Consider the following 22,521-nt stretch of genomic DNA (forward strand, 5'->3'; position numbering starts at 1 on the left):
GACGGGCCCGCCTGCCCCGTGTTTGACCATTGTGTCAGTAATTGAGTTTTTGGCTTTCAGCTTCAGTTACCACTGGGCTGCTCTGGGCAGTGGACTCGGCCCTCATTAACTGTTAGGCCTTTGTCAGCTGACGCTGAAGCCTCATCAGACAGGGGCGCTGGAGAGACACCGTGGAGGAGAAGCATTTGCTCTCCTGAACTTGGCTCCCTCAGGGCACAGCTGCCTGCAGCCCCCAGCCCGCCCTCTCTCAGGCCACCGCAGACCCTTCCCAGTGGGGAGCTTTCCCTCACACCCGCGGGCTTGCATTTCCAGCCAGTCCTGCAGGTGCAGAGCTCCGAAAGCTTCTCTGCAACCCAGTGAGCTCCACAGGCACCCTCCCTAGTAAGGTCTGGATCCCCGTGCTTGGTCCTCCCTTCAGCCCGAGGGGGGGCAGCTCGTCTTCTGTCACTTAGAGCTCTTACTTCTCACGTGCCACCCCCTCCTTTCTCCAGTGCTCTGAGTTAGTAATTCTTCATATTAAAATTTCCTCATTCGGTTCACTGTGTGGTTGCTCTCTCCTGACTGGATGGACTGATACAACCATAGACTTGTCTTTTTGCCTATTATTGAATATCGAACCGTTTGGATCATAGTTTGGCCTTACTTGGTCATTTTTAATGGTCTCCCAGAGTTGACATCTAATCTTTAATGTAGGAAATACATTGATCGATATTGATCAGTTTGGGTATGTTTTTCATTTAGGGTTGACCATACTATTATGTTTTCTGCATAAATAAAAATGAAATATATTTTTGTGTAATTTAGCTGTGATTCCATTTTCTCTTCATATTTTCCAGAATTTTTCTGCCTTTTTGGGGGAAGGGGGAAAAAACCCACAGCCAATCACACACACACACACACACACATGCACACAGAAAGGGAGAGAGCACACGTGCTTAATGTAAGGAACAAGTTACTTTTGTAAACGTGATTGTTCTTAGCTATCACATTATGTCGTTTCTTCTCATCTTAGGTTAATCCTCATTTTTTTTTAAGATTTTATTATTTATTTGAGTGAGAACGAAAGTGAGAGAGATCACTGAGGGAGAGGGAGAAGCAGGCTCCCTGCTGAGCAGGGAGCCCAGTGTGGGGCTCCTGGGGCTCGATCCCAAGACCTGAGCCAAAGTCAGAAACTTCACCACCTGAGCCCCCCAGGCCCCTCTTAGGTTAATCCTCTTAAAGAGCTGTAGACTTTTCTTCCCATTACTATACAGTTTTGTTATGTGTGCCCCTAATCTGTAACTTCGGAAGTGTGTGGTAATTTACTGGGTGTATGCATTACATTGTCTTACCTCATAGCCTCATAGTTAAAAAGCTTTTTGTTTGTTTGTTTGTTTGTTTGTTTGTTTTGTTTTCTGTCAGAAATGTCTTTGGAGGCTTTGCTAAAATGGTCATTTCTGTTTTCACTTCTTTTTTTTTTTTTTTTTTTAGGTGTTTGTATACTGTGCAATAAATAACCTACCTGGAAAATTCCTTGACTAATATTTCTAAGTAAATCACAAAATGTCATCAAATAATGATGGTGATATAAAGATTTCATGTTACATCTCGTCTCTCCTGGAAACGGTGTAATATTTTGTCATCAAACATGACACTGGGCTTAAGGTTGAGATATATTTGGCCCGTATGTTACGAATACCCTTAGTCTTGTTTTACTAAGCACTTTTTTCAGTAAAATAAGTAATAAGTAGGCACATATGCCCTTTGAGCAAATTTTGAATTTAACACTTCTTTGGGTCTTTGTTGTGTTTGTTTTAGCACAAATGTTACATTTGATTTGAAAGCAAAATCTATGTTAAACTTTGTTTTTTTTTAATTTTTTTTAATTTAACAATAAATAGCTAATAAAATAACATAAAAAATGAACACGAGTGTTGGGAAGGAGATATTTGATCATGACATTTTTAGGTTAGATATAATTTTTGTGGTGTACTGTTTGAAATTTCTGTGTAAATTTCATACATTATACATATATATCCAATTTGTTTTCTGGAAAAAATAGACTATTAAGTCAATATTAAAGTGCTTCATAGTCAAAAAGATAACCCCTCTTCATTGAACAGTGGGCTTCAGGACATTGTATTGGAAGGCAATGAAATAAATGATTTATTTGTGTGCAACTTAAGATATAAAATGACTTGTGAAGATGAGAAGGGTATTCTGAGGAACAGTAGCATTCATGTGGGAAAAAATGAGCAAACCCTTCCAGAAACAATTTGTTAAAGTAAAACGACCCCAAAATTTATGAAAATCCTCCTACCAAATGTTATTCTTTTTTTTTTTTCAAATTTTTATTGAAATTCTAGTCAGTTAACCTACATGTGATAGTGATTCAGCACTTCCGTACAACACCTGGTGCTCATCACAAGTGCCTTCCTTCATCCCCGTCACCTACTTCACCCATCCCCCACCCACCTCCCCTCTGGTGACCATCAGTGTGTTCTCTAGAGTTAAGAGTCTGTTTCTTGGTTTGCCTCTCTCTTTTTTTCCCTTTGCTCATTTGTTTTGTTTCTAAAATTCCACATATGAGCAAAATCACATGGTGTTTGTCTTTCTTGGACTGAACTATTTTGCTTAGCATTATCCTCTCTAGCTCCCTCTACATCATTGCAAATGGCAAGGTTTCAGTCTTTTAGATGGCCGAGGAATATTCCATTGTATATATATATACCACATCTTCTTTATCCATTCATCAGACAATGGACACTTGGGCTGTTTCCATAACTTGGCTATTGTAGGTAATGCTGCTATAAGCATCGGAGCGCATGTACCCCTTCAAATTAGTATTTTGTATTCTCTGGGTAAAATACCTGGTAGTGCAATTGCTGCATGGTCGGGTAGGTCTATTTTTAACTCTTGCACTGTTGGTGGGAATGCAAAGTGGTGCAGCCACTCTGGAAAACAGTATGGAGGTTTCCCAAATGTTAGCTCTAAAGAAGAATTGAGAAGTCTTTGCACTTGTTGATCTTCCATATCAGTTCTGCCCCTACTGCTCTGCTCCCCAGTCACTTCCCTCTCAAATGAGATTATGTCAGAGAAATTACTGTCATGTAACTTTAAGTAAAAACAGTTTCAAATTTTTAATAAAATGGCTTCTTTTTGAAAGAGCAAAAAATAAAATCTCATTAAGGAAAAAGCTCGGTAATGTGGCTTATACTGTGTGATTTTATATTTACTGCATCCTTTGGACCAAGTGCGATAAACTATAATCACACTACAGTCACCTGTGATTTCATTATACCTCTTAACTGCTTGTAGGGTTTTGCTTTTTGCATGCTATGGCTTCTCTTCAAATCACTAATCTTTCACTTTTTTTTCAGTAGGAAGGAAGTACATTTTATTTACATAAATTTGAGACCTCTTAAATATAAGATTCTCTCTCAAACTTGAAAGTTGATGACCAGTATATCAAAATTATAAGACAGAGTTGTTACATTCTAATATTTACCCAGAGCAAAACAGTCATATAATTCATTTGACTACTGTTTCAAGAGCCATAGGCCAGAGCAAAATTAATTTTTATGAAGAAGAATAATGAATAAAAAGGGGAATAAGGACCAACTCTAGGTTCTCAGTATGATTGGTGATGAATTGAAAGGAAATATTTTGGTTACATGTTATAAGTCCCCTATTATACATCATAAGTCCCCTATTATACTAGGTTGCTTGGAAGGTTACTCCTGACTAGAAGATACTTGGAGGAATTATATAGCCTTGGAGGTAAGGTGGTACATGACAAGTACCACCTCACCTACTGTGCTAGCCAGCTTCTAAGATGGCGGAGCTCCTTTGGCGATCAGGTTGCAATAGATAATGCAGCTTCTTTTAGTCAGAAAGTGTCAGAACATAGCAACTGACTGATTCCCAGCAACAGACTGCCATGTACCACCTGTGGGGTACTCTGCCATGAGACAGTTGAGTTGAAGGCTGAAAGTTTACCCACCTCCTTCTATTGCTGCTAATCCCACTACCTTGTAAACTCAGCTCCTTACATCATTGAAAGACAAGCGCTAAAATAAGGTTCCCCACACAGCCACTATTAGCCACATATTTATTTTTCTTTCTCAAGCACTGTGTTGTTGTCATGATGCCTAAACAGCTGTACTTTGCTCTGTTACCCTAGGATAGCCCCACAAATGCCCTAACTGAAAGGGGTGGCAGTGCTGCTCAAGACTGTTGGGTGGGCTCACTTCCTACCCGCATCCTCTGCAGCCATGGGCATCATGTTGGTGATATTCCCAGTGAACTGAGAGGAGACCCTTGTCATGCAAATCAGAGATTGTTTTTATAGAGTACTGTGAATTTATAAAATAAGAGTTGTGATAAATGAAAGTATCTCTTCATATTGGCAGTGTGTTGCCGGGAATCAGACAGTTGCTATGTTCTGACCCTTTCTGACTAAAAGAAGCTGCTTTATCTATTACAACCTGATTGCTAAAGAAGCGCCACCATCTTGGAAGCTGGCTACCACACTAGGTATACAGTTAAGTCATGGGAAGGTATGATATTGCCTTAGAGTTGACCATGGTTAAATGCTATACTTAATAATTGTGTGTAATATACACAACAAGACATATGGTGGGAACAAGGACTGTTTTTTGTAGGTTCTTGACATTGATGACAATGAAATTATTATTTCACTATTGAACATAGGATGCTGGGCTTTTTTTTTTTTTTAAAGATTTTATTTATTTATTTGACAGAGATAGAGCCAGCCAGCGAGAGAGGGAACACAAGCAGGAGGAGTGGGAGAGGAAGAAGCAGGCTCATAGCTGAAGAGCCTGATGTGGGGCTCGATCCCATAACGCCGGGATCACGCCCTGAGCCGAAGGCAGATGCTTAACCGCTGTGCCACCCACGCGCCCCTGGGCTTTTTTTTTTTTTTTATCCATTCAATAATTTTTAGAATTTATCCTAGTATCCTCAGTTTATTAAGGGTTTTTAACTTTAAAGTACCCATAATGATCATTTTCAAATGTATTCTTAGTAACCATTGTTAGGACTAGAGTGCTGTAGCGTATTGACTTCAGAAGTCTGTGAATCATCTTTATGGATGTACCAGTATTGAAGCATCCATGTGTTCTGGGGAGGAACCCCATGAGGCAGTTCTCAAGGCCTCCAGCTGCAGATAAGCTACTTAAAGATCATCGGAAACCAAAGTGTTCTCAAAACAACTGAGTTTCCAAAATACATGCTGTGATTAACTATGTCTTCCTTGTTTATAATGGCTCTGAATCATACAGTTCCTTTGATAAGGCCTGATGCATCTTTGTGTTGAATTTATTATTTGTAGATGTGATAAACACTTGACTTCACCAGGTTGATTACAATTAATTCTACTTAGTTTTAGGGTTGCGAAATATGCTCGTGAGTGCTCCCCTCTGTCTTTAAGTCAAACATGTGAATTTATTTCCAGGCATGTCTTTTAGCTCTGCCAAAGCAGTCTTGTGCAAAGACACTGTTTCTAGAAAGCCTCTGAGGATTTGTTAACTGGTATGAGAGAGGCAGTTTCTCAAATAAAGGAGGAGCTCTAAGGAGAAAAACCCGATAAATGCCCTCATGGTGCCCATGCACTTTACTCTTTAGGATTTTTCAGCTGCAAGACCGGAGTATTGTGAGCCCTGAATCAGTCCTTTCTGGAAAGGGGCCATATCATCTGTTTTTTCTACTTAAATGATTGTTATTCCATAGGTCTGAGATACAAGGATTTGGAGCCTGGGGAAAAGCCTTCAACTTAGGATAGGCTATAACAGGAATAATGAGCAGATTTTTAATTCCTCTCTGTTTTCTCTAGTACAGGGAAAAGGAGTTCTTCCCATGATCTGGCCTCCCTCCTCTCAGGAAACATGTTGGGATTTGAAGCCAAAGAACAGTGAGTGTTAAAAGTATTCTTTTGCCTCTCCTTGTTCTCTCATTGTGTGTTTCACTTGGGGGCTGCTCTCAAACGTATGGTTTTGTCAGCCTTAAAAGTAAAACAGCCTGTTATTTTACCAGAAAAATCGGTTTATTTGGACATAGCAGAAGAACTGTAATTTGGGACACACAGCTGTGGCAAACTATAGGCAAATCCAGAGATCAAAGGAGAGGAATATTACTGGGTAGAGAAAAGGAGGAGGTTGGAAGGGCCTGCTTTAAAGGAAAGCCCATTGGAGGAAAGTGAGAGTTCAAGGTGGTGACAGTTGGCTGAGTTGTGGTATTTTCTTACTGGCTGAGCTTGTTGCTGGGCAAGGAGAAATTCTTCCTTCCTCCTGCAGGAGTAGTAAAGTATGCTTCTTCCTGTCGGGAATGCAATGGAACAGAAGAGATAAAGCATCAGAGTTCCCCCTTCTGGCCTCCTGACTCCATTTTTAAATGAGTTTTTTTTACTCAGTTTCATAGTTTAGACAGGGTTGTGCTGGTAAATGTTTAATGACTGGCTCTATGAGAAAAGTAAGCACACACACACACACAAGTTAATGAAATTCATGATACTGCTTGAAGGTTGATGCAAAAATTTCTATTAAATATTTCTTTATATAGTTTAGAAATAAATTTTAAGCTAAAGTGCTTTCTTGATTTTCAGATTAGACATATAACTTCAAATGAATTGCTATTTCTTGCAAAAGCTATTATCCATTTTTACAATTTTATTGCCAAAAAGAGTGTCACAAAATCAAACTACTGACAACTGCTTCTGACTACCATCCATTTCATCACAGAAATCATTTCACACCACTGACCAGTGAGTTTAGTGCTGGCATGAATGTTGGTTATTTTCTGTTATTTCTTTTTAAAAATTTCACCAAATCAGAAAAATTTATGTCAGAATATTACTCAGATGTCAATAACATGAGCAACTACCTTGCTGAATTGGATAGTTTTTGAATACTGGAGGAATATTTTTAAAATATTTTGGGTTCTTTACAGTGTAATAGCTACAGATACATCCTACTTTTTTTTTTTTTAAGTTTTAATTCATTTACTCGAGAGAAAAAGTGAGTGAGAGAGAGCACAAGTGACTATACCACTTTATTTTCTCACCAGCAATGTATAAGACATGGAATTTCTCCACATTTATGCAGGCATTCGGTGTTGTCATTATTTTTATTTTGGTTGCCTGGTAGGTATATATTGATATCTCATCATAGTCTTAATTTGCATTTCCCTAATGGTTGTTAGTGTTAATGTTTATTAATTTCCGTGAAGTGTCTCTTTGTGACTTTTGCCCATTTTTAATGGAATAGTTTTTTTGTTTTTTTGTTTTTTTACTATTGAGCTTGGAAAATATATATATTCTAAATTTAAATTTGTCATATTTATAGTTTGCAAATGTATTCTTTACATCTGTAGCTTCTCGTTTTAATCTTCTTTACAGGACTTTCATAAAACAAACATTTTTACTTTTGATGACATTTGACAATTTTTTTCCTCTCCTGGATGGTTTTGGTTTCATGTTTAAGAACTTTTTGCGTAGCTCTGGATCCCAAAGATTTTTCTGTCTTTCTTTCTAAAAGTTTTACTATTTACATTTTACATTTAAATCTACCATCAGTTTTGAGTGAATTTTTGTGAAAGGTGTGAGGCTTAGGTTGTTTCCTATTTTTGCTCATTGGTCAACTAGCATTGTTTGTTGAAAAGATTATTCTCCTCCCTTAAATTTCTTTTTCATCAGTGTCAAAAACTATTTATCCCTTTCTTATTTATTTTAGGGGGGTTATTTATCCCTTTCTTACTACACAGTCTTGATCAGCATAGTATACAATAAGTCTTGAAACTGGGGAGAGGCATTCCTCCCACTTAATTCTTTCTTTTCAAAGTTGTTTGATATTATAGTTCCTTTACATTTCAGTATTAAGTTTTAGGAGTTTTGGTTTTGGATTTTTGTTTTGTTTTTTGTGGAGTCCTTGTGATTTTCCACATGGACAATCCCATCATCTTCAAGTAGAGGGAGTTTTATTTACTCCTTTCAAATCCATATGCCTTTAATTTATTTTGTGCTATGAAGGAATTCAGAAGTTGAGTGTAATGGTGATAATGAATGTTTTTGCCTTATTCCTGATCTTAGGGGGGAAGCATTGACTTTCTCTTTATTAATATGATTTATCTGTAGGATACTTGAAGATGTCCTTTATCAGACTCAGGAAGTTCTCTTCTATTCCTACTCTGTTGAGAGTTTTTAATCAGGAAAGGATAGTGAATTTTGTCAAACATTTTCTCTGCTTTCAGTACTATGATCATAGTTTTCTTCTTTATACTATTAATACGGTAGATTACATTGACTGATTTTGAACATTGAACCTGTCTTGCATTCCTTGATCTTTATACACTGTTGGATTTAATTTGCTGTTATTGTTTCTTTTCTATGTTCATAAGGGATATTGGTTTATAGTTTTATTTTGTACTGTTTTTATATGATTTTAGTATTGGGCTAATTTTGGAATCATAAATTGAGTTAGAAAGTGTTTTTTCTTTCATTTTCTGGAAGAGATTGTGTAAAATCAGTGCTATTTCTTCTTTAAACATTTGGTAAAATTCTTTAGTGAAACCATCTGGGTCTACAGATTTTATTTGAGTGAAAGTTTTTAGTTACTATTTCCATTTCTTTAAAAGTTACAAGAATATTCCATTTTTCTAATTTGTCTCAGATGAATTCTTCTAGTGTGTGGTTGCTTACAGTATTCCCTTATTATCATTTTAATGATCTGTTATATCCCCCTGTTTTATTTCTGAGATTGGTAATTTCTCTATTCTATTATCAGTCTAGCTAGAGCTTCTCAATTGTCTTGATTTTTTTTTAAAGTGTCCTGTTGCTATGGTTTTTCTATTGTTTTTCTGTTTTTAATCTCATTGAGTTCTCTCTTTTTTTTTTTTATTAATTGATTGATTTTAAAGAGAGAGAGCAAGAGCGGGAGGGGCAGAGGGGAGGAAGAGAAAAAAAAACTCAAGCAGACTCTGTGCTGAGCATGGAGGCCAACTCCGGGCTGGATCTCATGATGCTGAGATCACGACCTGAGCCAAAACATAGTCAGATGTTTAACTGACTGCGCCACCCAGGTGCCCTGAGTTCTTTTCTTATCTTTCTTTCTTCTTGCACTGAACTTATTTTGCTCTTTTTTTTCTATATCTTCATGTGGAAATTTGTGGTAATGATTTGAGAACTTTCTCCTTTTCTTTTTTTTTTTTTTTTTTTTTTTTTTTTAAAGATTTTATTTATTTATTCGACAGAGAAAGACAGCCAGCGAGAGAGGGAACACAAGCAGGGGGAGTGGGAGAGGAAGAAGCAGGCTCATAGCGGAAGAGCCTGATGTGGGACTCGATCCCGTAATGCCGGGATCACGCCCTGAGCCGAAGGCAGACGATCAACCGCTGTGCCACCCAGGCGCCCCTAGAACTTTCTCCTTTTCTAATGTGAACGTTCAGTGCTAGATTTCCCTCTTAGCATGACCTCAACTGCATCCTACAAAAATTTTTAAGTGAACTTTATTTTGAGATAACTGTAGATTCACATGCAATTGTAAAAAATTTTATAGATACCAGGTAGCATTTACTCAGTTTCCCCAAAAGGTACCTCTTGCAAAGCTTAGTACGATGTCACCACCAGGATGTTGACATTGATATAATCAATATAGAACACTTCCACCCCGGCAAGGATCCCTCGTGTTTCCTTTTTATAGCACAGACAGTTCTCTGCTACCCACACTCCCTCTTGACTCTTGGGCCACTGATACAGTTTCTGTTTCTTTATGTCATTTCAAGAATGTTATGTAAATTGAATTATATAGTAGGTAATCTTTTGGGATTGTTTTTTTAAAAATAGAATTTATGGGCACCTGGGTGGCTCCATCAGTTAAGCATCTGCCTTCAGCTCAGGTCATGACCCCAGGGTCCTGGGAACAAGTCCCACATCGGGCTCCCTGTTCAGTGGGGAGTCTGCTTGTCCCTCTACCTCTCCCCCCTGCTCATGATCTCTCTCGCACTCCAATAAATAAAACCTTTAAAAATTTTAAAAAATAGACTTTATTTTTAAAAGCAGTTTCAAGTTGACAAACATTGAGCAGAAAGTGCATGTATGTCAAACGCCACCTCTGCCTCTGTGTTGGTGCGGTACGTTTGTTACAGTTAATGATCTCTATCGGTATATAATTATTAATGAAAATCCGTAATTTACAGTACGGTTCACTCTGTGTTGTGCAGTTAGTTTTGTGGGTTTTGACAAATGCATAATGTCACGTACCCACCGTATAGTATTATAGAGAATGGTTTCCTCGTCCTAAAAATCCTCCGTGCTTCATCTCTTCATCTCTGCCCCCTTCTACCACCAAAGCCTGAAAACTACTGATCTTTCTTACTGTTCTTATCTATTTTTCCTTTCCCAGGATGTTCGTAGACTCGTGCTGTATGTCGTCTTTTCAGACTGGATTCTTTCACTTAGCAGTATGATTTAAGATTCCTACTGCCTTTTCTTGGCTTGATAGCTCATTTCTTTTTATCACTGAATAATGCTTCCTTATATGGATGTGCTATAGTTTATTTATCCAGTCATCTATTGAACTGAATTGTGAATAAAACTGCTATGTTTGGGAGGTGTGTATACATATATATACGTATATATATATAAAATCTTAGCTAGATCTAGATGGCTCATATATATATGATCTTAGATAGATCTAGATGGCTGACATTTACTTTTATAAGCAACTGTGTCTTTCAAAGTGGCTGTACCATTTTTCACTATAAGCAGCAATGAACAATAGTTTTCTGTTAGTTCAGCTCCTAGCCAGCATTTGGTGGTGTCAGTGTTTTGGATTTTGGTCATTCAAGTAGGTGTGTAGTGGCACCTCATTGTGGTTTCACTTTGAAATGACTAATGACGTAGGATATTGAACACCTTTTCATGTGTTTATTTGCCATCTGTATATCCTTTTTGGTGAAGTGTCCCTTTACGTTTTTCATCCATTTGCTAAATGGATTGTTGAGTAGTTTTATACCGTTGAGTTTTGGGAGTTCTTTATATATCCTAGATACTAGTCCTTTGTAAGATATGTGCTTTGCAGCTCTTCTCTTTGAGTCTATAGCTTGTCTTTGCATCCTCTTAAAAGAGAGGGTGTTAGTTTCTTAGGCCTGCTATAACAAATTATCACAAACTGGGGGGTTTAAAACAGAAATGTATTCTTGTATAGTCCTGGCAGGAAGAAGTCAAAATTAAATGTTAACAGAACTGGTTCCTTCTGGATGCTCAGAGAGAGAATTTGTCCCATGCTTCCCTCCTGGTTTCTGGTGGCTTCCAGGAATCTTTAGTGTTTCTTGGCTTGTAGCCATATCACTTCCAATCTCTGCCTTTGACTTTCACATGATCTTCCCTTCTCTGTGTCTTCTCTTTGGTCTCTTTCAAGGACAGTTATTATTGGATTTAGGCCCTACCTGGGCCCTTAAGATGATACAAGATTCTGAATTTCCCAGAAAGAACACAGATAGCAGCCCAGAATCTAAGCAGAACCTGAATGGCTGGGATTAAGGAGAACCAGAAGAAAGGTGTTAGGAATGAAATGACATATCATGTAGAATTTAATTTCTCTGTGATAACAAAGGAAGAGGAGATTCATCTGGGGAATCCCAAATTTTGTCACCAGATTTTAAAGAGAAAACTGTCAGTGATCCAATAATATTGTTATATTCCAGTGACTGCAACAATTTTAGTTATTAGTGCCAGCATTGTGTTATTTGGGTGCCATTCTTATAGGATGGTCTTTTATTATTGGTTGATTAACATACTGGTGAGTTCAGCTGGACTGTGTAAGAATGTATAGTTTAAGATGGGAAGATAGAGGTCAGTTTTATTTATAGTTAAGTAGAAAGTTGAATGTAGTCCAGTTCTGACAAATTTCGGGATTTTAGAAGACTCATGGGGAAAGAGAAGAAACCTTAAGTGACAGACCAGTCTGTCTCACTGTCCTCTTATGGATTCTAGCAGCAGAGGGTGGGATTGGGTTGATGACCCAATGAAATAAAGTCACAATGTTCTGATGATCCACAAACTCTCAAAAAGCCAGCCATACCCCTTGTTTGGTGCTAAGTTTGTTGTGGTCACAACAGCTGTAGTCTGTTTGCTCTTTTCCCCACGAGAATGGTACTTCTACCCCCAAGTGCCTGCAAGATGGCTGCTCTATCTAGAGTGCTGAAAAAGTTCCGTTGTAAAAATTACTGCGCATTAAGGTGACCTGCTTCAGAGGCCTCTGCCACCATTAACTAGATAATTTTCAGCATCCTGTTAAAAGAGTTGTGGCCAATTAAATCCTTATTTGTTGTGGGTGAATCCGTTACCGTTCTTTTAAACTTTTTGTAAATCTAAGCTTTCTCAGAAAACGTGAGTGGCTCTGAAAAGAGCCTTTGGTTCAGTTTGGGTTTGTTTTCACTTGCTAAGCTTTACTGCTTGTGAGGTATTACTTGCACTGGACTTTATGATGGTGGCTCTCGGTCTTCTTGGGCAGCAGCACGGCCTGGATGTTGGGCAGGACGCCGCCCTGCGCGATGGTCACGCGGCCCAGCAGCTTGTTGAGCTCCTCGTCGTTGCGGATGGCCAGCTGCAGGTGGCGCGGGATGATGCGCGTCTTCTTGTTGTCGCGGGCCGCGTTGCCCGCCAGCTCCAGGATCTCGGCCGTCAGATACTCCAGCACGGCCGCCAGGTACAGTGGCGCGCCGGCCCCGACCCGCTCGGCGTAGTTGCCCTTGCGGAGCAGGCGGTGCACACGGCCCACCGGGAACTGGAGGCCGGCCCGCGAGGAGCGCGTCTTGGCCTTGGCGCGAGCCTTGCCGCCCTGCTTGCCGCGTCCCGACATAGCTTAAAAACTGGCGTGTAATAACGGGAGAAAATTTCCGTTAGGTCAGGTACCCGGCCTATTTATAGTCTGATGATAGGTTGTGAGGTGCTGTTTGGTTGGCTGATAGTCTACCAATGAGAGAACGTTTCTGGGATCACCTCATTTACAAACACACCACTACCCATTGCCCAATCAGATGCTGGCTGCCTAACACGTCATTGAGCACTGTGCCTATAAATACCGCAGTTGGCCTCTTGAAGTGCCACTTGTTGGCACACTGGAGCTGTTCACCGGCCATGCCAGAGCTGACTTCGAAGGGCACTACCATTTCCAAGAAAGGTTTCAAGAAAGCTGTAACCAAAACTCAGAAGAAAGAAGGAAAGAAGCGTAAGAGATGCCGCAAAGAGAGCTACTCCATTTACATCTACAAGGTGCTGAAGCAGGTGCACCCCGACACCGGCATCTCGTCCAAGGCCATGAGCATCATGAATTCTTTCGTCAGTGACATCTTCGAGCGCATCGCGGGCGAGGCGTCGCGCCTGGCGCATTACAACAAGCGCTCGACCATCACGTCCAGGGAGATCCAGACGGCCGTGCGCCTGCTGCTGCCTGGGGAGCTGGCCAAGCACGCCGTGTCCGAGGGCACCAAGGCCGTCACCAAGTACACCAGCTCCAAGTAAAACGATTCCAGTCACCAGACAATCTTTATAACCCAAAGGCTCTTTTAAGAGCCACCCACACTTTCCAAAAGACTGTAGGCTCTTAGTCGTAAACTGTACGTGGGTAGGTCTTCTGACCTGGAAACTGCGGGTATAACAAGCAAATTTCTTGGTCTGTTTGCCAAGTTTACTTTGCTCACACCATATAATGTTTGAGAAATAAGTAGATAAGGTCTCACTTGGGTGGTTGCAGGACTATCTTTCAGTTTCAAATACCTAACTGAATTGTTTATGCATTTCAGTTAGACTTGAGATCTAGGTGAAGCAATTTGGAGAAGGGAGTCCTTTGAACAGAAAGTGGCTCCACTAATCCTATGTTCTCAGGGAGGTCCTTACATGGGCCCGAGGGCCACAAGGAATATGGCTTGCCTTTCTGTAAAAAAGTTTTGAAGTATTTTGTATCAGATGACAGTGAAAGTCTGGAGCAGTGGACAGACTTTATAGACCTTGAGACTTACAGACCTTAAGACGGTCTAGTATGGGAGCATTAGTCACAGCTGTTTTACTTCCTCTTTACATTGGCTGTGGTGTGTGAAAAAACTCATGGATCCGGCTAGCTGCCCATAAGCTGCTGCTATTGGAGGCCCAAAGCCTGGAGTTTCTTGGTCTGATCTCATCTGAACATTTATTGTGGTTTCTAAACTGGGCTGTTTATTGAGAACAGGTTGATGGGAGTGTGGAGATCTTGCCGTGCCAGCTGATTCACACTGAAACCCGATAAGTGGCTAACTGGCAAACAAGTAACATTAACTGAATTAACTCTTTTGCATTTAACTTACAAATTCTAATAGGGTCATTTGTTTTTTATATTGTGATTAGACCATTAAATTGCATTTGTGCCTTATATCACTGGACTCGAATACCGTGATGTTCTAAATCGGGTCATATGGTTTTTATCAAAATAGGATGCCCAGTATTCACGGCAGAAGACATTGGGTACAAGATCTAATCTGTCATAATCGTCTGGACTCTTCTGAGTGAGCCCACAAGCATTTAAAAAAAATCACTGAAAAAGGCCATGGAAATTGACAAAAAAGAAGGGATCAAATTATTATGACTACTTCCCAGAAACCTGTGGTTCAGCTAGAATTCTTAGTTGGACTGTTGATTTCTATTTTCTTCTCTTTTAAAAAAGATTTAATGTATATACATCTTTACAAAAAAATAAAAATAAAAACAAACTGTAATACCATTTGATTGAATATGTATAGTAAAAATTCATAGGAAAGAAGTGTCACATGCCCCTGCAGAATCCCAGAATGCTTTAGCTGGGAGTCCTCAAAGGAGCTAATAGATGGGACATCAGTGCCACATTGTATGGGAAGGGGGCATCATCTCTAGTCAGGGGTCCCAGCTGCCCTGATAAGGCCTTATGAAACAGTATGTCTCTGCATAGCTCTAAATACTTATCAACTCTAGAGTGGAAGAGTATTGTTTTTCTGGCTGGTTCTTTCCCTTAGTAGCATGTATTTAGGATTCATTCATTTTTGTTATGTGGACTAATATCTTTCTTTTTATCACCAAATAACTCTGTTGTATGGCTAGACCACAATTGGTCTATCCATTTACATATTTCAGGGGCTCTTCTTTGCTTCCACTTTTTAGCCGTTGTAAGTAAAGTTGTTATAAGCATTTTTGTGCAGGTTTTATGTTGAAACAACTTTTCAAATAATTGGGTAAATATCACGAGGAGTACAATTGCTGGGTTGTATGTTTCACTTTATAAGGAACTGCTAAACTGTCTTCCACAGTGGCTGTGCCATTCAGCATTCTCACAAACAGTGAATGAATGAGAAGTCTTGTTGTTCCATACCCTTGTCAGCATTTGGTAATGTCATGTTTTAGATTTTAGCCGTTCTAATAGTAGGTGTGTAAATAGCTCATTGTTTTAATTTGCGTTTCCCTAATAACAGTTACATTTGAGAATCTTTTGATACGCTTATTCGCCATCTGTAGATCTTTTTGGTGAGATATCTGTGTAGATCTTTTGCCTATTCTTTAATTGGGTTTATTTTCTTACTGATGAGTTTCAAGCATTTTTTAAAATGTATTGTGACTACAAGTCCTTTATCATATACATGATTTGCAAATATTTTCTCCATCTGCGGTCTGTCTTTTCATTCTCTTACCAGTGTCTTTAGCAGAGCATGGGTCTTTAATTTCAAAAATGTCCAATTTCTATATAATGCAAGCCACAGACATTGGCCACACATGTCACTTTAAACTTTCCAGTAGCCACATTTAAAGTAGAAAAAAGAAATCGGTGAAATTAATTTTAATCAATATTTTGTTTAATGCAATATATCAAACTTTATAATTTCAACATGTAATAAAGATAAAATTATAATAATTTAATTTTTAAAAGTTAGGTCTTTGAAATCCAATGTGTATTTTACACTTACAGTGTGTCTTTGTTCAGACTTGCCACATTTCAAGTGCTCAATAACCACATATGGCTAGTGGCTCCCATACTGGACACTATAGCGCTAAATCTATGCTAGGTAGCCTCAGCCACACCCCTTGCTCTAAATACCTATGGCAGACTCACAAGTTTATATCTGCAGTGTAGGGGTCCCCATGGATTCCAAACCAGTGAATTCAGCTGCTTTCTCATCACCATTCTGACATTGTGCAGCCACGTCAAAATTCGCTCCACAAGTGTTCGCAGTCCCTCTTGACGGTTCGCAGGCTCTCTATCTCCATGTTCCGTTGTATCCATGGCACCATCCCATTCACATGGAAGATCAATGCCTGCCTGCTGGAGCAGTACGGTGAGGACTTAAGTTGGTCTGGCTCTTTCTGGCCCCGTTCCCCGGAAGGGTTTCCCTTGCCCCGCAAACCTCATGGTCCCATCTGAGATGAGACTGGGAAGCTTCTCCTTTGACAGTTGCACCAGCAGAGGTCTTTCTCCTGTTTTGGGTTTAGAGGCTTGAGGGCAATGACAGCATCTGGGTTTCTCAACAGGCGTAGGTGCTCTGTCCTTTTTCCAGCCCTCGTCTTCCTGCCACTTGTTATGTTTTCTGTTCTGTGGCATAACAACATCACAACCTAGAATTAGAGATAGCGAATACCCCTGCTTCCAGGGCAAATGCCAACGGGTAATCATTGCAGTGATGTCGGGTGGAGTAAACATCTAGAAGTGCTTAGGGAGGGGAGCACCTGCAGGATCTGCTCTCCCCAGTTCCCAAACCCATCCTCACTGTATTTAAAGCAGAGCCCTAGCGGCGCTGTGGCCCTTTCCCCAGAAAATTCCATCATGCCAATCCTCTATTACTCAGTGGTTGAGGTGCTGGCCACAGGCAGATAGCACCTTTCTTAAAACACACATTTTAAAAACCTGAAACAACAACAAGAAACCTGGTGTTTTAGCTGCTTTTCCATGCATTGTCTTGGACTAAAGCTTTCCTCTTATTTGTCTGACATTACGGAAGTCTTCAGAAGTCGCAAACCCATTCTGATGTCCTTTGTGCCACCAAGCTCCCTAAAGCTGGGTTCTGGGTCCACATTTGGTCTGCAAGTCTGATCTAAGGAAAGACCGTTTGGGCAGCAGCTTTGCTTTTCTAATAACAAACGTTTCCAAGTTCCTAGTGGAGAATGAAGAAATTCGTATCTCTCGGCAAGTCTTACATATTAATGAGAGTTCAGAGTATTTACAGAACCTGTGGGAATAAGGGGAAGCATGGCTTAGAGGAAAAAAGATCGTTTAAATGCTTACTTTACTAAGAAAGCATAAATACAGGCAGTTCTTGAGGTAGTGTAAAACCTAAAAAATGATGACGCAAAGCAATGTTAATAATCAATGGGAAAAATCATCATTACTGCATAATTTTTAAACATTTTTATCCAGACATTTAAAAACTCCCTTAACCATCTATTATAATTATAGAGGGAAGTGGAAAAGAAATACTTAGGACATTGTAATTTAAAATATTAACACCATTAAAGAATTAAATTCTCATTTCTTTTTTATAAACTTACTGCAAGTAGTGGAACACGCCCACCTTCCGATACAGGGAGCATCTTTTCTATACCTTGGCGAACTGTGCTGGCTCTTTCTGAATTCGGATCAGCTTCCATCATTTTATTCTTTGTATTTTCAATGTTGTGAAATATCTTTGAGAATTCCTGTAGCACGAAGCGTTTTGCCAGTGTCACTTTCCCTGGAACATCTTCATCCTTTTTGACACAAACACTTTCTGATTTATGTCAGCGAGTTCACTGTCACCGAGTTCCTCTGGTCGTGCAGCTAGTCTCTCAATAGTGACAGCACCAGCAGTCTCACTGCCAGCTGTTTCTTCTGGAACTCCTTTTATATTCAACTTGAATTCCACTTTCAGGATTATTATTTTTTATTTTTTTATTAGCCTTTCATCTGATGGCCACCTCCCACTTTTGATGATCAGTTCTTGTCATGTACATTTATCACTGGGAGACAAAGCGGCAACTAAAAGTACATGCTTCCTGTTTGTGCGTAAACTGAGTAACACATGCAGTGTCCAGAAACCAGCACATTTTAAAATAAGTGACGTGGGACGCCTGGGTGGCTCCATCGGTGAAGCGTCTGCCTTCAGCGCCGGTTGTGATCCCAGGGTCCTGGGATCAAGCCCCATATCAGGCTCCTTACTCAGCGGGGAGTCTGCTTCTCCCTCTGCCTGCCACTCCCCCTGCTTGTGCTGTCTCTCTGACAAATAAATAAAATCTTTTAAAAAATAAGTAAATACAATAAGTGAGGTGATAGGTCATGATAGAACACCATGTGCATTTGTTATTTGTGCAGTGACTTGTGAACTGAAGACCCAGCGCTGAAGTTTGTAATTTATGCAACTACTCACTACTGAACTTTGTAGTGTGTTGTTGGACAATTGATGTAATTTAACTGAACTGTTGCAACTGAAATTCATTTATATCAAAACCATGCAGTGTGAGAATTGTCTCTATGAAGTAAGCACCCCACTAAAGAAGCTAGGAAAAATAAAAATAAAGTGAGTCAGTAGAAGGCCTAAGGTTAAAAAATGAAAAACCTGGAAAAAAATACTTAGGAAAAAGAAATGGCAAAACTGTTTTTAAATTTTTCAGTACAGTAAAACTGTAAGAAATGCAGAAGTAAAGAAATAGCAAATAAATACATTTTAAAAAATTAAAAGATTAGCCTGTAACTGATAGGGTTTGTTAAAAAGTGAGAAAGTACAAACACAAAATTAGGGATAATAAAGGACTTGTAGTTACAAACACAGTGGAGATAAAATCATTAGAGACCAGTTTGCTTATCTCTAAGATGATATCTTTAAATAATTTTCTTGTAAAATATAATTTACCAAAATGTATTACAAATTATTAGCAAATCTAAACAGAACAGTTTCATAATAGAATAGGGAAAATGGTCAAAGAACTGTGAACTGAAAAAGAGACACCAAGTACCAATTGTTTTAAAAGAGGAATTTCACCGAAGTTTTCAAGAAAAGAGAATTCCAATGTGTTCAGTTTCAGAATATTAAAAAGAGTTATTTTCTAGGGGTGCCTGGGTGGCTCAGTCCATTGACATCTGACTCTTGGTTTCGGTTCAGGTCATGATCTCAGGGTTATGGGATCGAGCTCTGCGCTCAGCAGGGAGTCAGTTTGGTATGCTCTCTCTCCCTCTGCCACTTCCCCCCGCCAACTCGTATGTGCCTGCGCACATGGGCATGCACTCTCTCTCTAAAATAACTCTTTAAAAGAATAAAAAGATCATTATCTTCCATATTATTTTCATGAATTGAATAAACATTTATATCAAAAGCAGAACATGATTACACACAAAAAAGGAAAATAGAGATTATCTAACTTATAATATTGAAGCATAAATTGTAAATGATATATTGGTAACTGGAATTCAGCACATTAAGTGAACGACAAGATGCCCAAGGAGGGTTTTATGCAGAAATGTAAGGATAATGCAGTTTTAGGAAGTTTATTAAAATAACTCAATACATCTAAAGAGGAAAGGTTTATGATCAATCCCCAGTGATGCTGAAAAGGCATATTCTAAAACTCAATATCCATTCTTAACTTACGGCTCTCAGTAAAGCAGACATAGAAGAATTCTTTCTCATTATTATGAAATGTATCTAATGAGAAATAGTCCAGAAGATTCTTCAGCAAAGTTACGAAAAAACAAGAATGCCTACTCTCTTCATTTCTATTTAACATTATGAAGGCTATGAGCCATTTAAATCAGACAAAAAAACAACCCCGCAACCCGCCTCCCCCCGCCACCCCCCGCCACCCCATCCACATGTAGATTACAAATGCTGAGAAAAATACTAGTAGCCCTAGAATAGAATGTGAATCTTGGCACCACTGAAAACAATACTTACAACCAGCTTCAGTATAGCAAGTATTTTTACATAAGTACTTGGTCCTAAGCTGACTAAACAACTTTCACTGTTTCAGTAGACCCAGCGCCTATTTTTACCAGTTTTAGAGACAGATTTTTGCATTTTCAGCTTGCCACAATGTAGGAACCAAGCCCTATCAGCAGAGCCACAGCCCTTCTCCAGGAAATGTAAGTGGCTCTGAAAAGAGCCTTTGGGTTATTTTTAGGTGAAGACGCTTACTTGGGCAAGTTTACTTGGAGCTGGTGTACTTGGTGACGGCCTTGGTGCCCTCGGACACAGCGTGTTTGGCCAGCTCTCCGGGCAGCAGCAGGCGCACGGCCGTCTGGATCTCCCTGGACGTGATGGTCGAGCGCTTGTTGTAATGCGCCAGGCGCGACGCCTCGCCGGCGATGCGCTCGAAGATGTCAGTAACAAAGGAATTCATGATGCTCATGGCCTTGGACGAGATGCCGGTGTCGGGGTGCACCTGCTTCAGCACCTTGTAGATGTAAATGGAGTAGCTCTCTTTGCGGCTTCTCTTACGCTTCTTCCCTTCTTTCTTCTGAGTTTTGGTTACAGCTTTTTTGAAGCCTTTCTTGGAAATGGTAGTGCCCTTCGAAGTCAGCTCCGGCATGATGAGTGTACAGCTCAATAGCGTTACAGCTCTCCAGTGACAGCTCTAGCCGCTCCAAACCGCACCAAGTAAGCGAAGAGCATTGAACCCTAGCGAGAGCAGTATTTATAGGCACAGTTATGAAGTGACGCGTTGAGCAGACACGGTCTGATTGGTTCGTGGGTAGTGGCGTGAATGTAAATGAGGTGATTCTGGCGAGGCTTTCTGATTGGCTAGACGGCCATCAGCCAATCAGATAACAAATCACAGCCTACTGTCAGGCTATAAATAGGCCCCGTAGTTTTTTTTTTTTTTAGGTGCTGTAATTTCCTGCGGTGCGTCCTGCTGTGTCTGGGCGCTGGAAACAGGGTGGCGAAGCACTTGCTAAGGCTAAGTCCAGTTCATCTAGAGCCAGCTTGCAGTTCCCAGTGGGTCGAATCCACCGTCTGCTCCGCAAGGGCAAGTATGCGGAGCGCGTGGGGGCTGGTGCACCGGTGTACCTGGCGGCAGTGCTGGAGTACCTCACAGTCCAGATTCTAGAGCTGGCGGGCAACACCTCTCGTGACAACAAGAAGACGCGTGTCATCCCCCACCATTTACAGTTGGCCATCTGCAAAGACGAGGAACTGAACAAGCTTCTGGGCGGAGTGACCATCGCCCAGGGCGGCGGCGTCCTGCCCAACATCCAGGCCGTGCTACTACCCAAAAAGATCAAGAGTCACCACCACAAGGTCCAGGGCAAGCAATTTCCAAGTCATGAATCCCAATGAGTGACAATGTTTGGAGAAGAAAAACCAAAGGCTCTTTTCAGAGCCACTCAAATGATCAGGGAAGACTGCATAAGCTGCCATGTATGTGGGATGCCTATGTGTATATGCAGGTACACATGCCCTGAATCTTGGTAAAAATCCCAGCGCTCCAAAATTACCTTTGGTTCTACTAACGGGTTCTTTTGAGTTTTAAAGCTGTTGAGGCTCAACCAGCTTTCCTGGTAAGTGGTCAGCAAGGAATTGAAGGTTTTTTTGAGAGAGTACAGTGGGAGGGGCAGAGAGCAGGAGGGAGAATCTGAAGCCGTCTCTACGTTCAGCGGCGATCCTGCTGTAGACTTTGAGCTCCGCAGCCGAATCATGACCTGAGTGGAAATCAAGCCCTTCACCTAACCCACTGCCATCCCAGCACCCCAGCCAGCAAAGAGTTTAGTCACATACTGAAGCTATCGGGAGGAAGAGCTATAATTACTCTGTCATTAACAACCACCACTCAGTTTGTGAGCTAATGTAAACAGGTGACTTTTTTATTTTAGAGAGAGCATGCATATGAGAGTGTGGGGGAGGGGCAGAGAGGGAGAGAATCCCAAGCAAGCTTCACACTCAGTTTGAGCCCCACCTGGGCTTGATCTCCAGACCCTGAGATCATGACCTGAGCAGAAATCAAATCTCTCACTTAACCCATTGAGCCATCTGGGTGCCCCTAAACCGGCGACTTTAACGCTCATATTTTAGTGAGTTAAGGACTATACTTAAGTGGTAATTGGATAAGAACAAACAGGAGGGGGCGCCTGGCTGGCTCAGTGGGCAGAGCATGTGAGTCAATCTGGAGGTTGAGTTCCAGCCCCATGTTGGGTGTAGAGTTTACTTAAAATCAAAAAAAATGAAGAACAACAAACAGGAGAGGTATAATATAGCTTCCAGTTTAACTGGTGGCAGTCCCACAGCACGTCAATCCAGCAAGGATGTGTGGTTTTCTTAAAGTATCTTCTGAAAAGGAATTTCCTTTCAAACATGCTAGCATCATTCGGTATCCTGAAATCTTTAGACACTATATTAGTAAACCAAAAGTTAGCAAGTTAATCTTAAAATTTAGGGCATATGTGAATATTTGATATGTGTGGTTTTATACACATGCTTAATAGAAAGGACTAGATGGGGCGCCTGGGTGGCTTAGCCGTTAAGTGTTTGCCTTTGGCTCAGGTCATGATCCCAGAGTCCTGGGATCGAGCC

General features: G+C 40.4%; 4 protein-coding genes across 4 annotated transcripts; 2 read left to right on the top strand and 2 right to left on the bottom strand.

The window, feature by feature from the left end:
• Positions 1-12,458: 12,458 nt before the first annotated feature.
• LOC113264317 (histone H2A type 1-H-like) lies at positions 12,459-12,854 on the bottom strand. Its single transcript, XM_026511251.3, has one exon. The coding sequence runs from the start codon at positions 12,852-12,854 to the stop codon at positions 12,459-12,461; it is 396 nt and encodes a 131-aa protein (XP_026367036.2).
• A 278-nt stretch (positions 12,855-13,132) lies between these two features.
• Positions 13,133-13,640, top strand: LOC113264320 (histone H2B type 1-A). The gene has a single exon (XM_026511254.4). The coding sequence runs from the start codon at positions 13,133-13,135 to the stop codon at positions 13,514-13,516; it is 384 nt and encodes a 127-aa protein (XP_026367039.1). The 3' UTR covers positions 13,517-13,640.
• A 2,022-nt stretch (positions 13,641-15,662) lies between these two features.
• LOC113264221 (histone H2A type 1-A) lies at positions 15,663-21,291 on the top strand (the record flags this gene model as incomplete). The annotated part of the gene is made up of 2 exons (XM_044388634.2): positions 15,663-15,678; positions 20,870-21,291. Coding segments are annotated over 2 exons (438 nt in total), but the record flags the coding sequence as incomplete, so codon positions are not given.
• Positions 20,159-20,542, bottom strand: LOC113264318 (histone H2B type 1-A). Its single transcript, XM_026511253.3, has one exon. It carries the CDS (start codon positions 20,540-20,542, stop codon positions 20,159-20,161), a length of 384 nt encoding a protein of 127 aa, XP_026367038.1.
• Positions 21,292-22,521: the final 1,230 nt, after the last annotated feature.

The sequence above is a fragment of the Ursus arctos genome, unplaced genomic scaffold, assembly GCF_023065955.2.
Source record: "Ursus arctos isolate Adak ecotype North America unplaced genomic scaffold, UrsArc2.0 scaffold_31, whole genome shotgun sequence".
Lineage (NCBI taxonomy): Eukaryota > Metazoa > Chordata > Mammalia > Carnivora > Ursidae > Ursus > Ursus arctos.

Excerpts from the sequence above, each read along its gene's own strand:
- LOC113264317 (XM_026511251.3), bottom strand. The coding sequence starts at position 12,854 with ATGTCGGGACGCGGCAAGCAGGGCGGCAAGGCTCGCGCCAAGGCCAAG.
- LOC113264320 (XM_026511254.4), top strand. The coding sequence starts at position 13,133 with ATGCCAGAGCTGACTTCGAAGGGCACTACCATTTCCAAGAAAGGTTTC.
- LOC113264318 (XM_026511253.3), bottom strand. The coding sequence starts at position 20,542 with ATGCCGGAGCTGACTTCGAAGGGCACTACCATTTCCAAGAAAGGCTTC.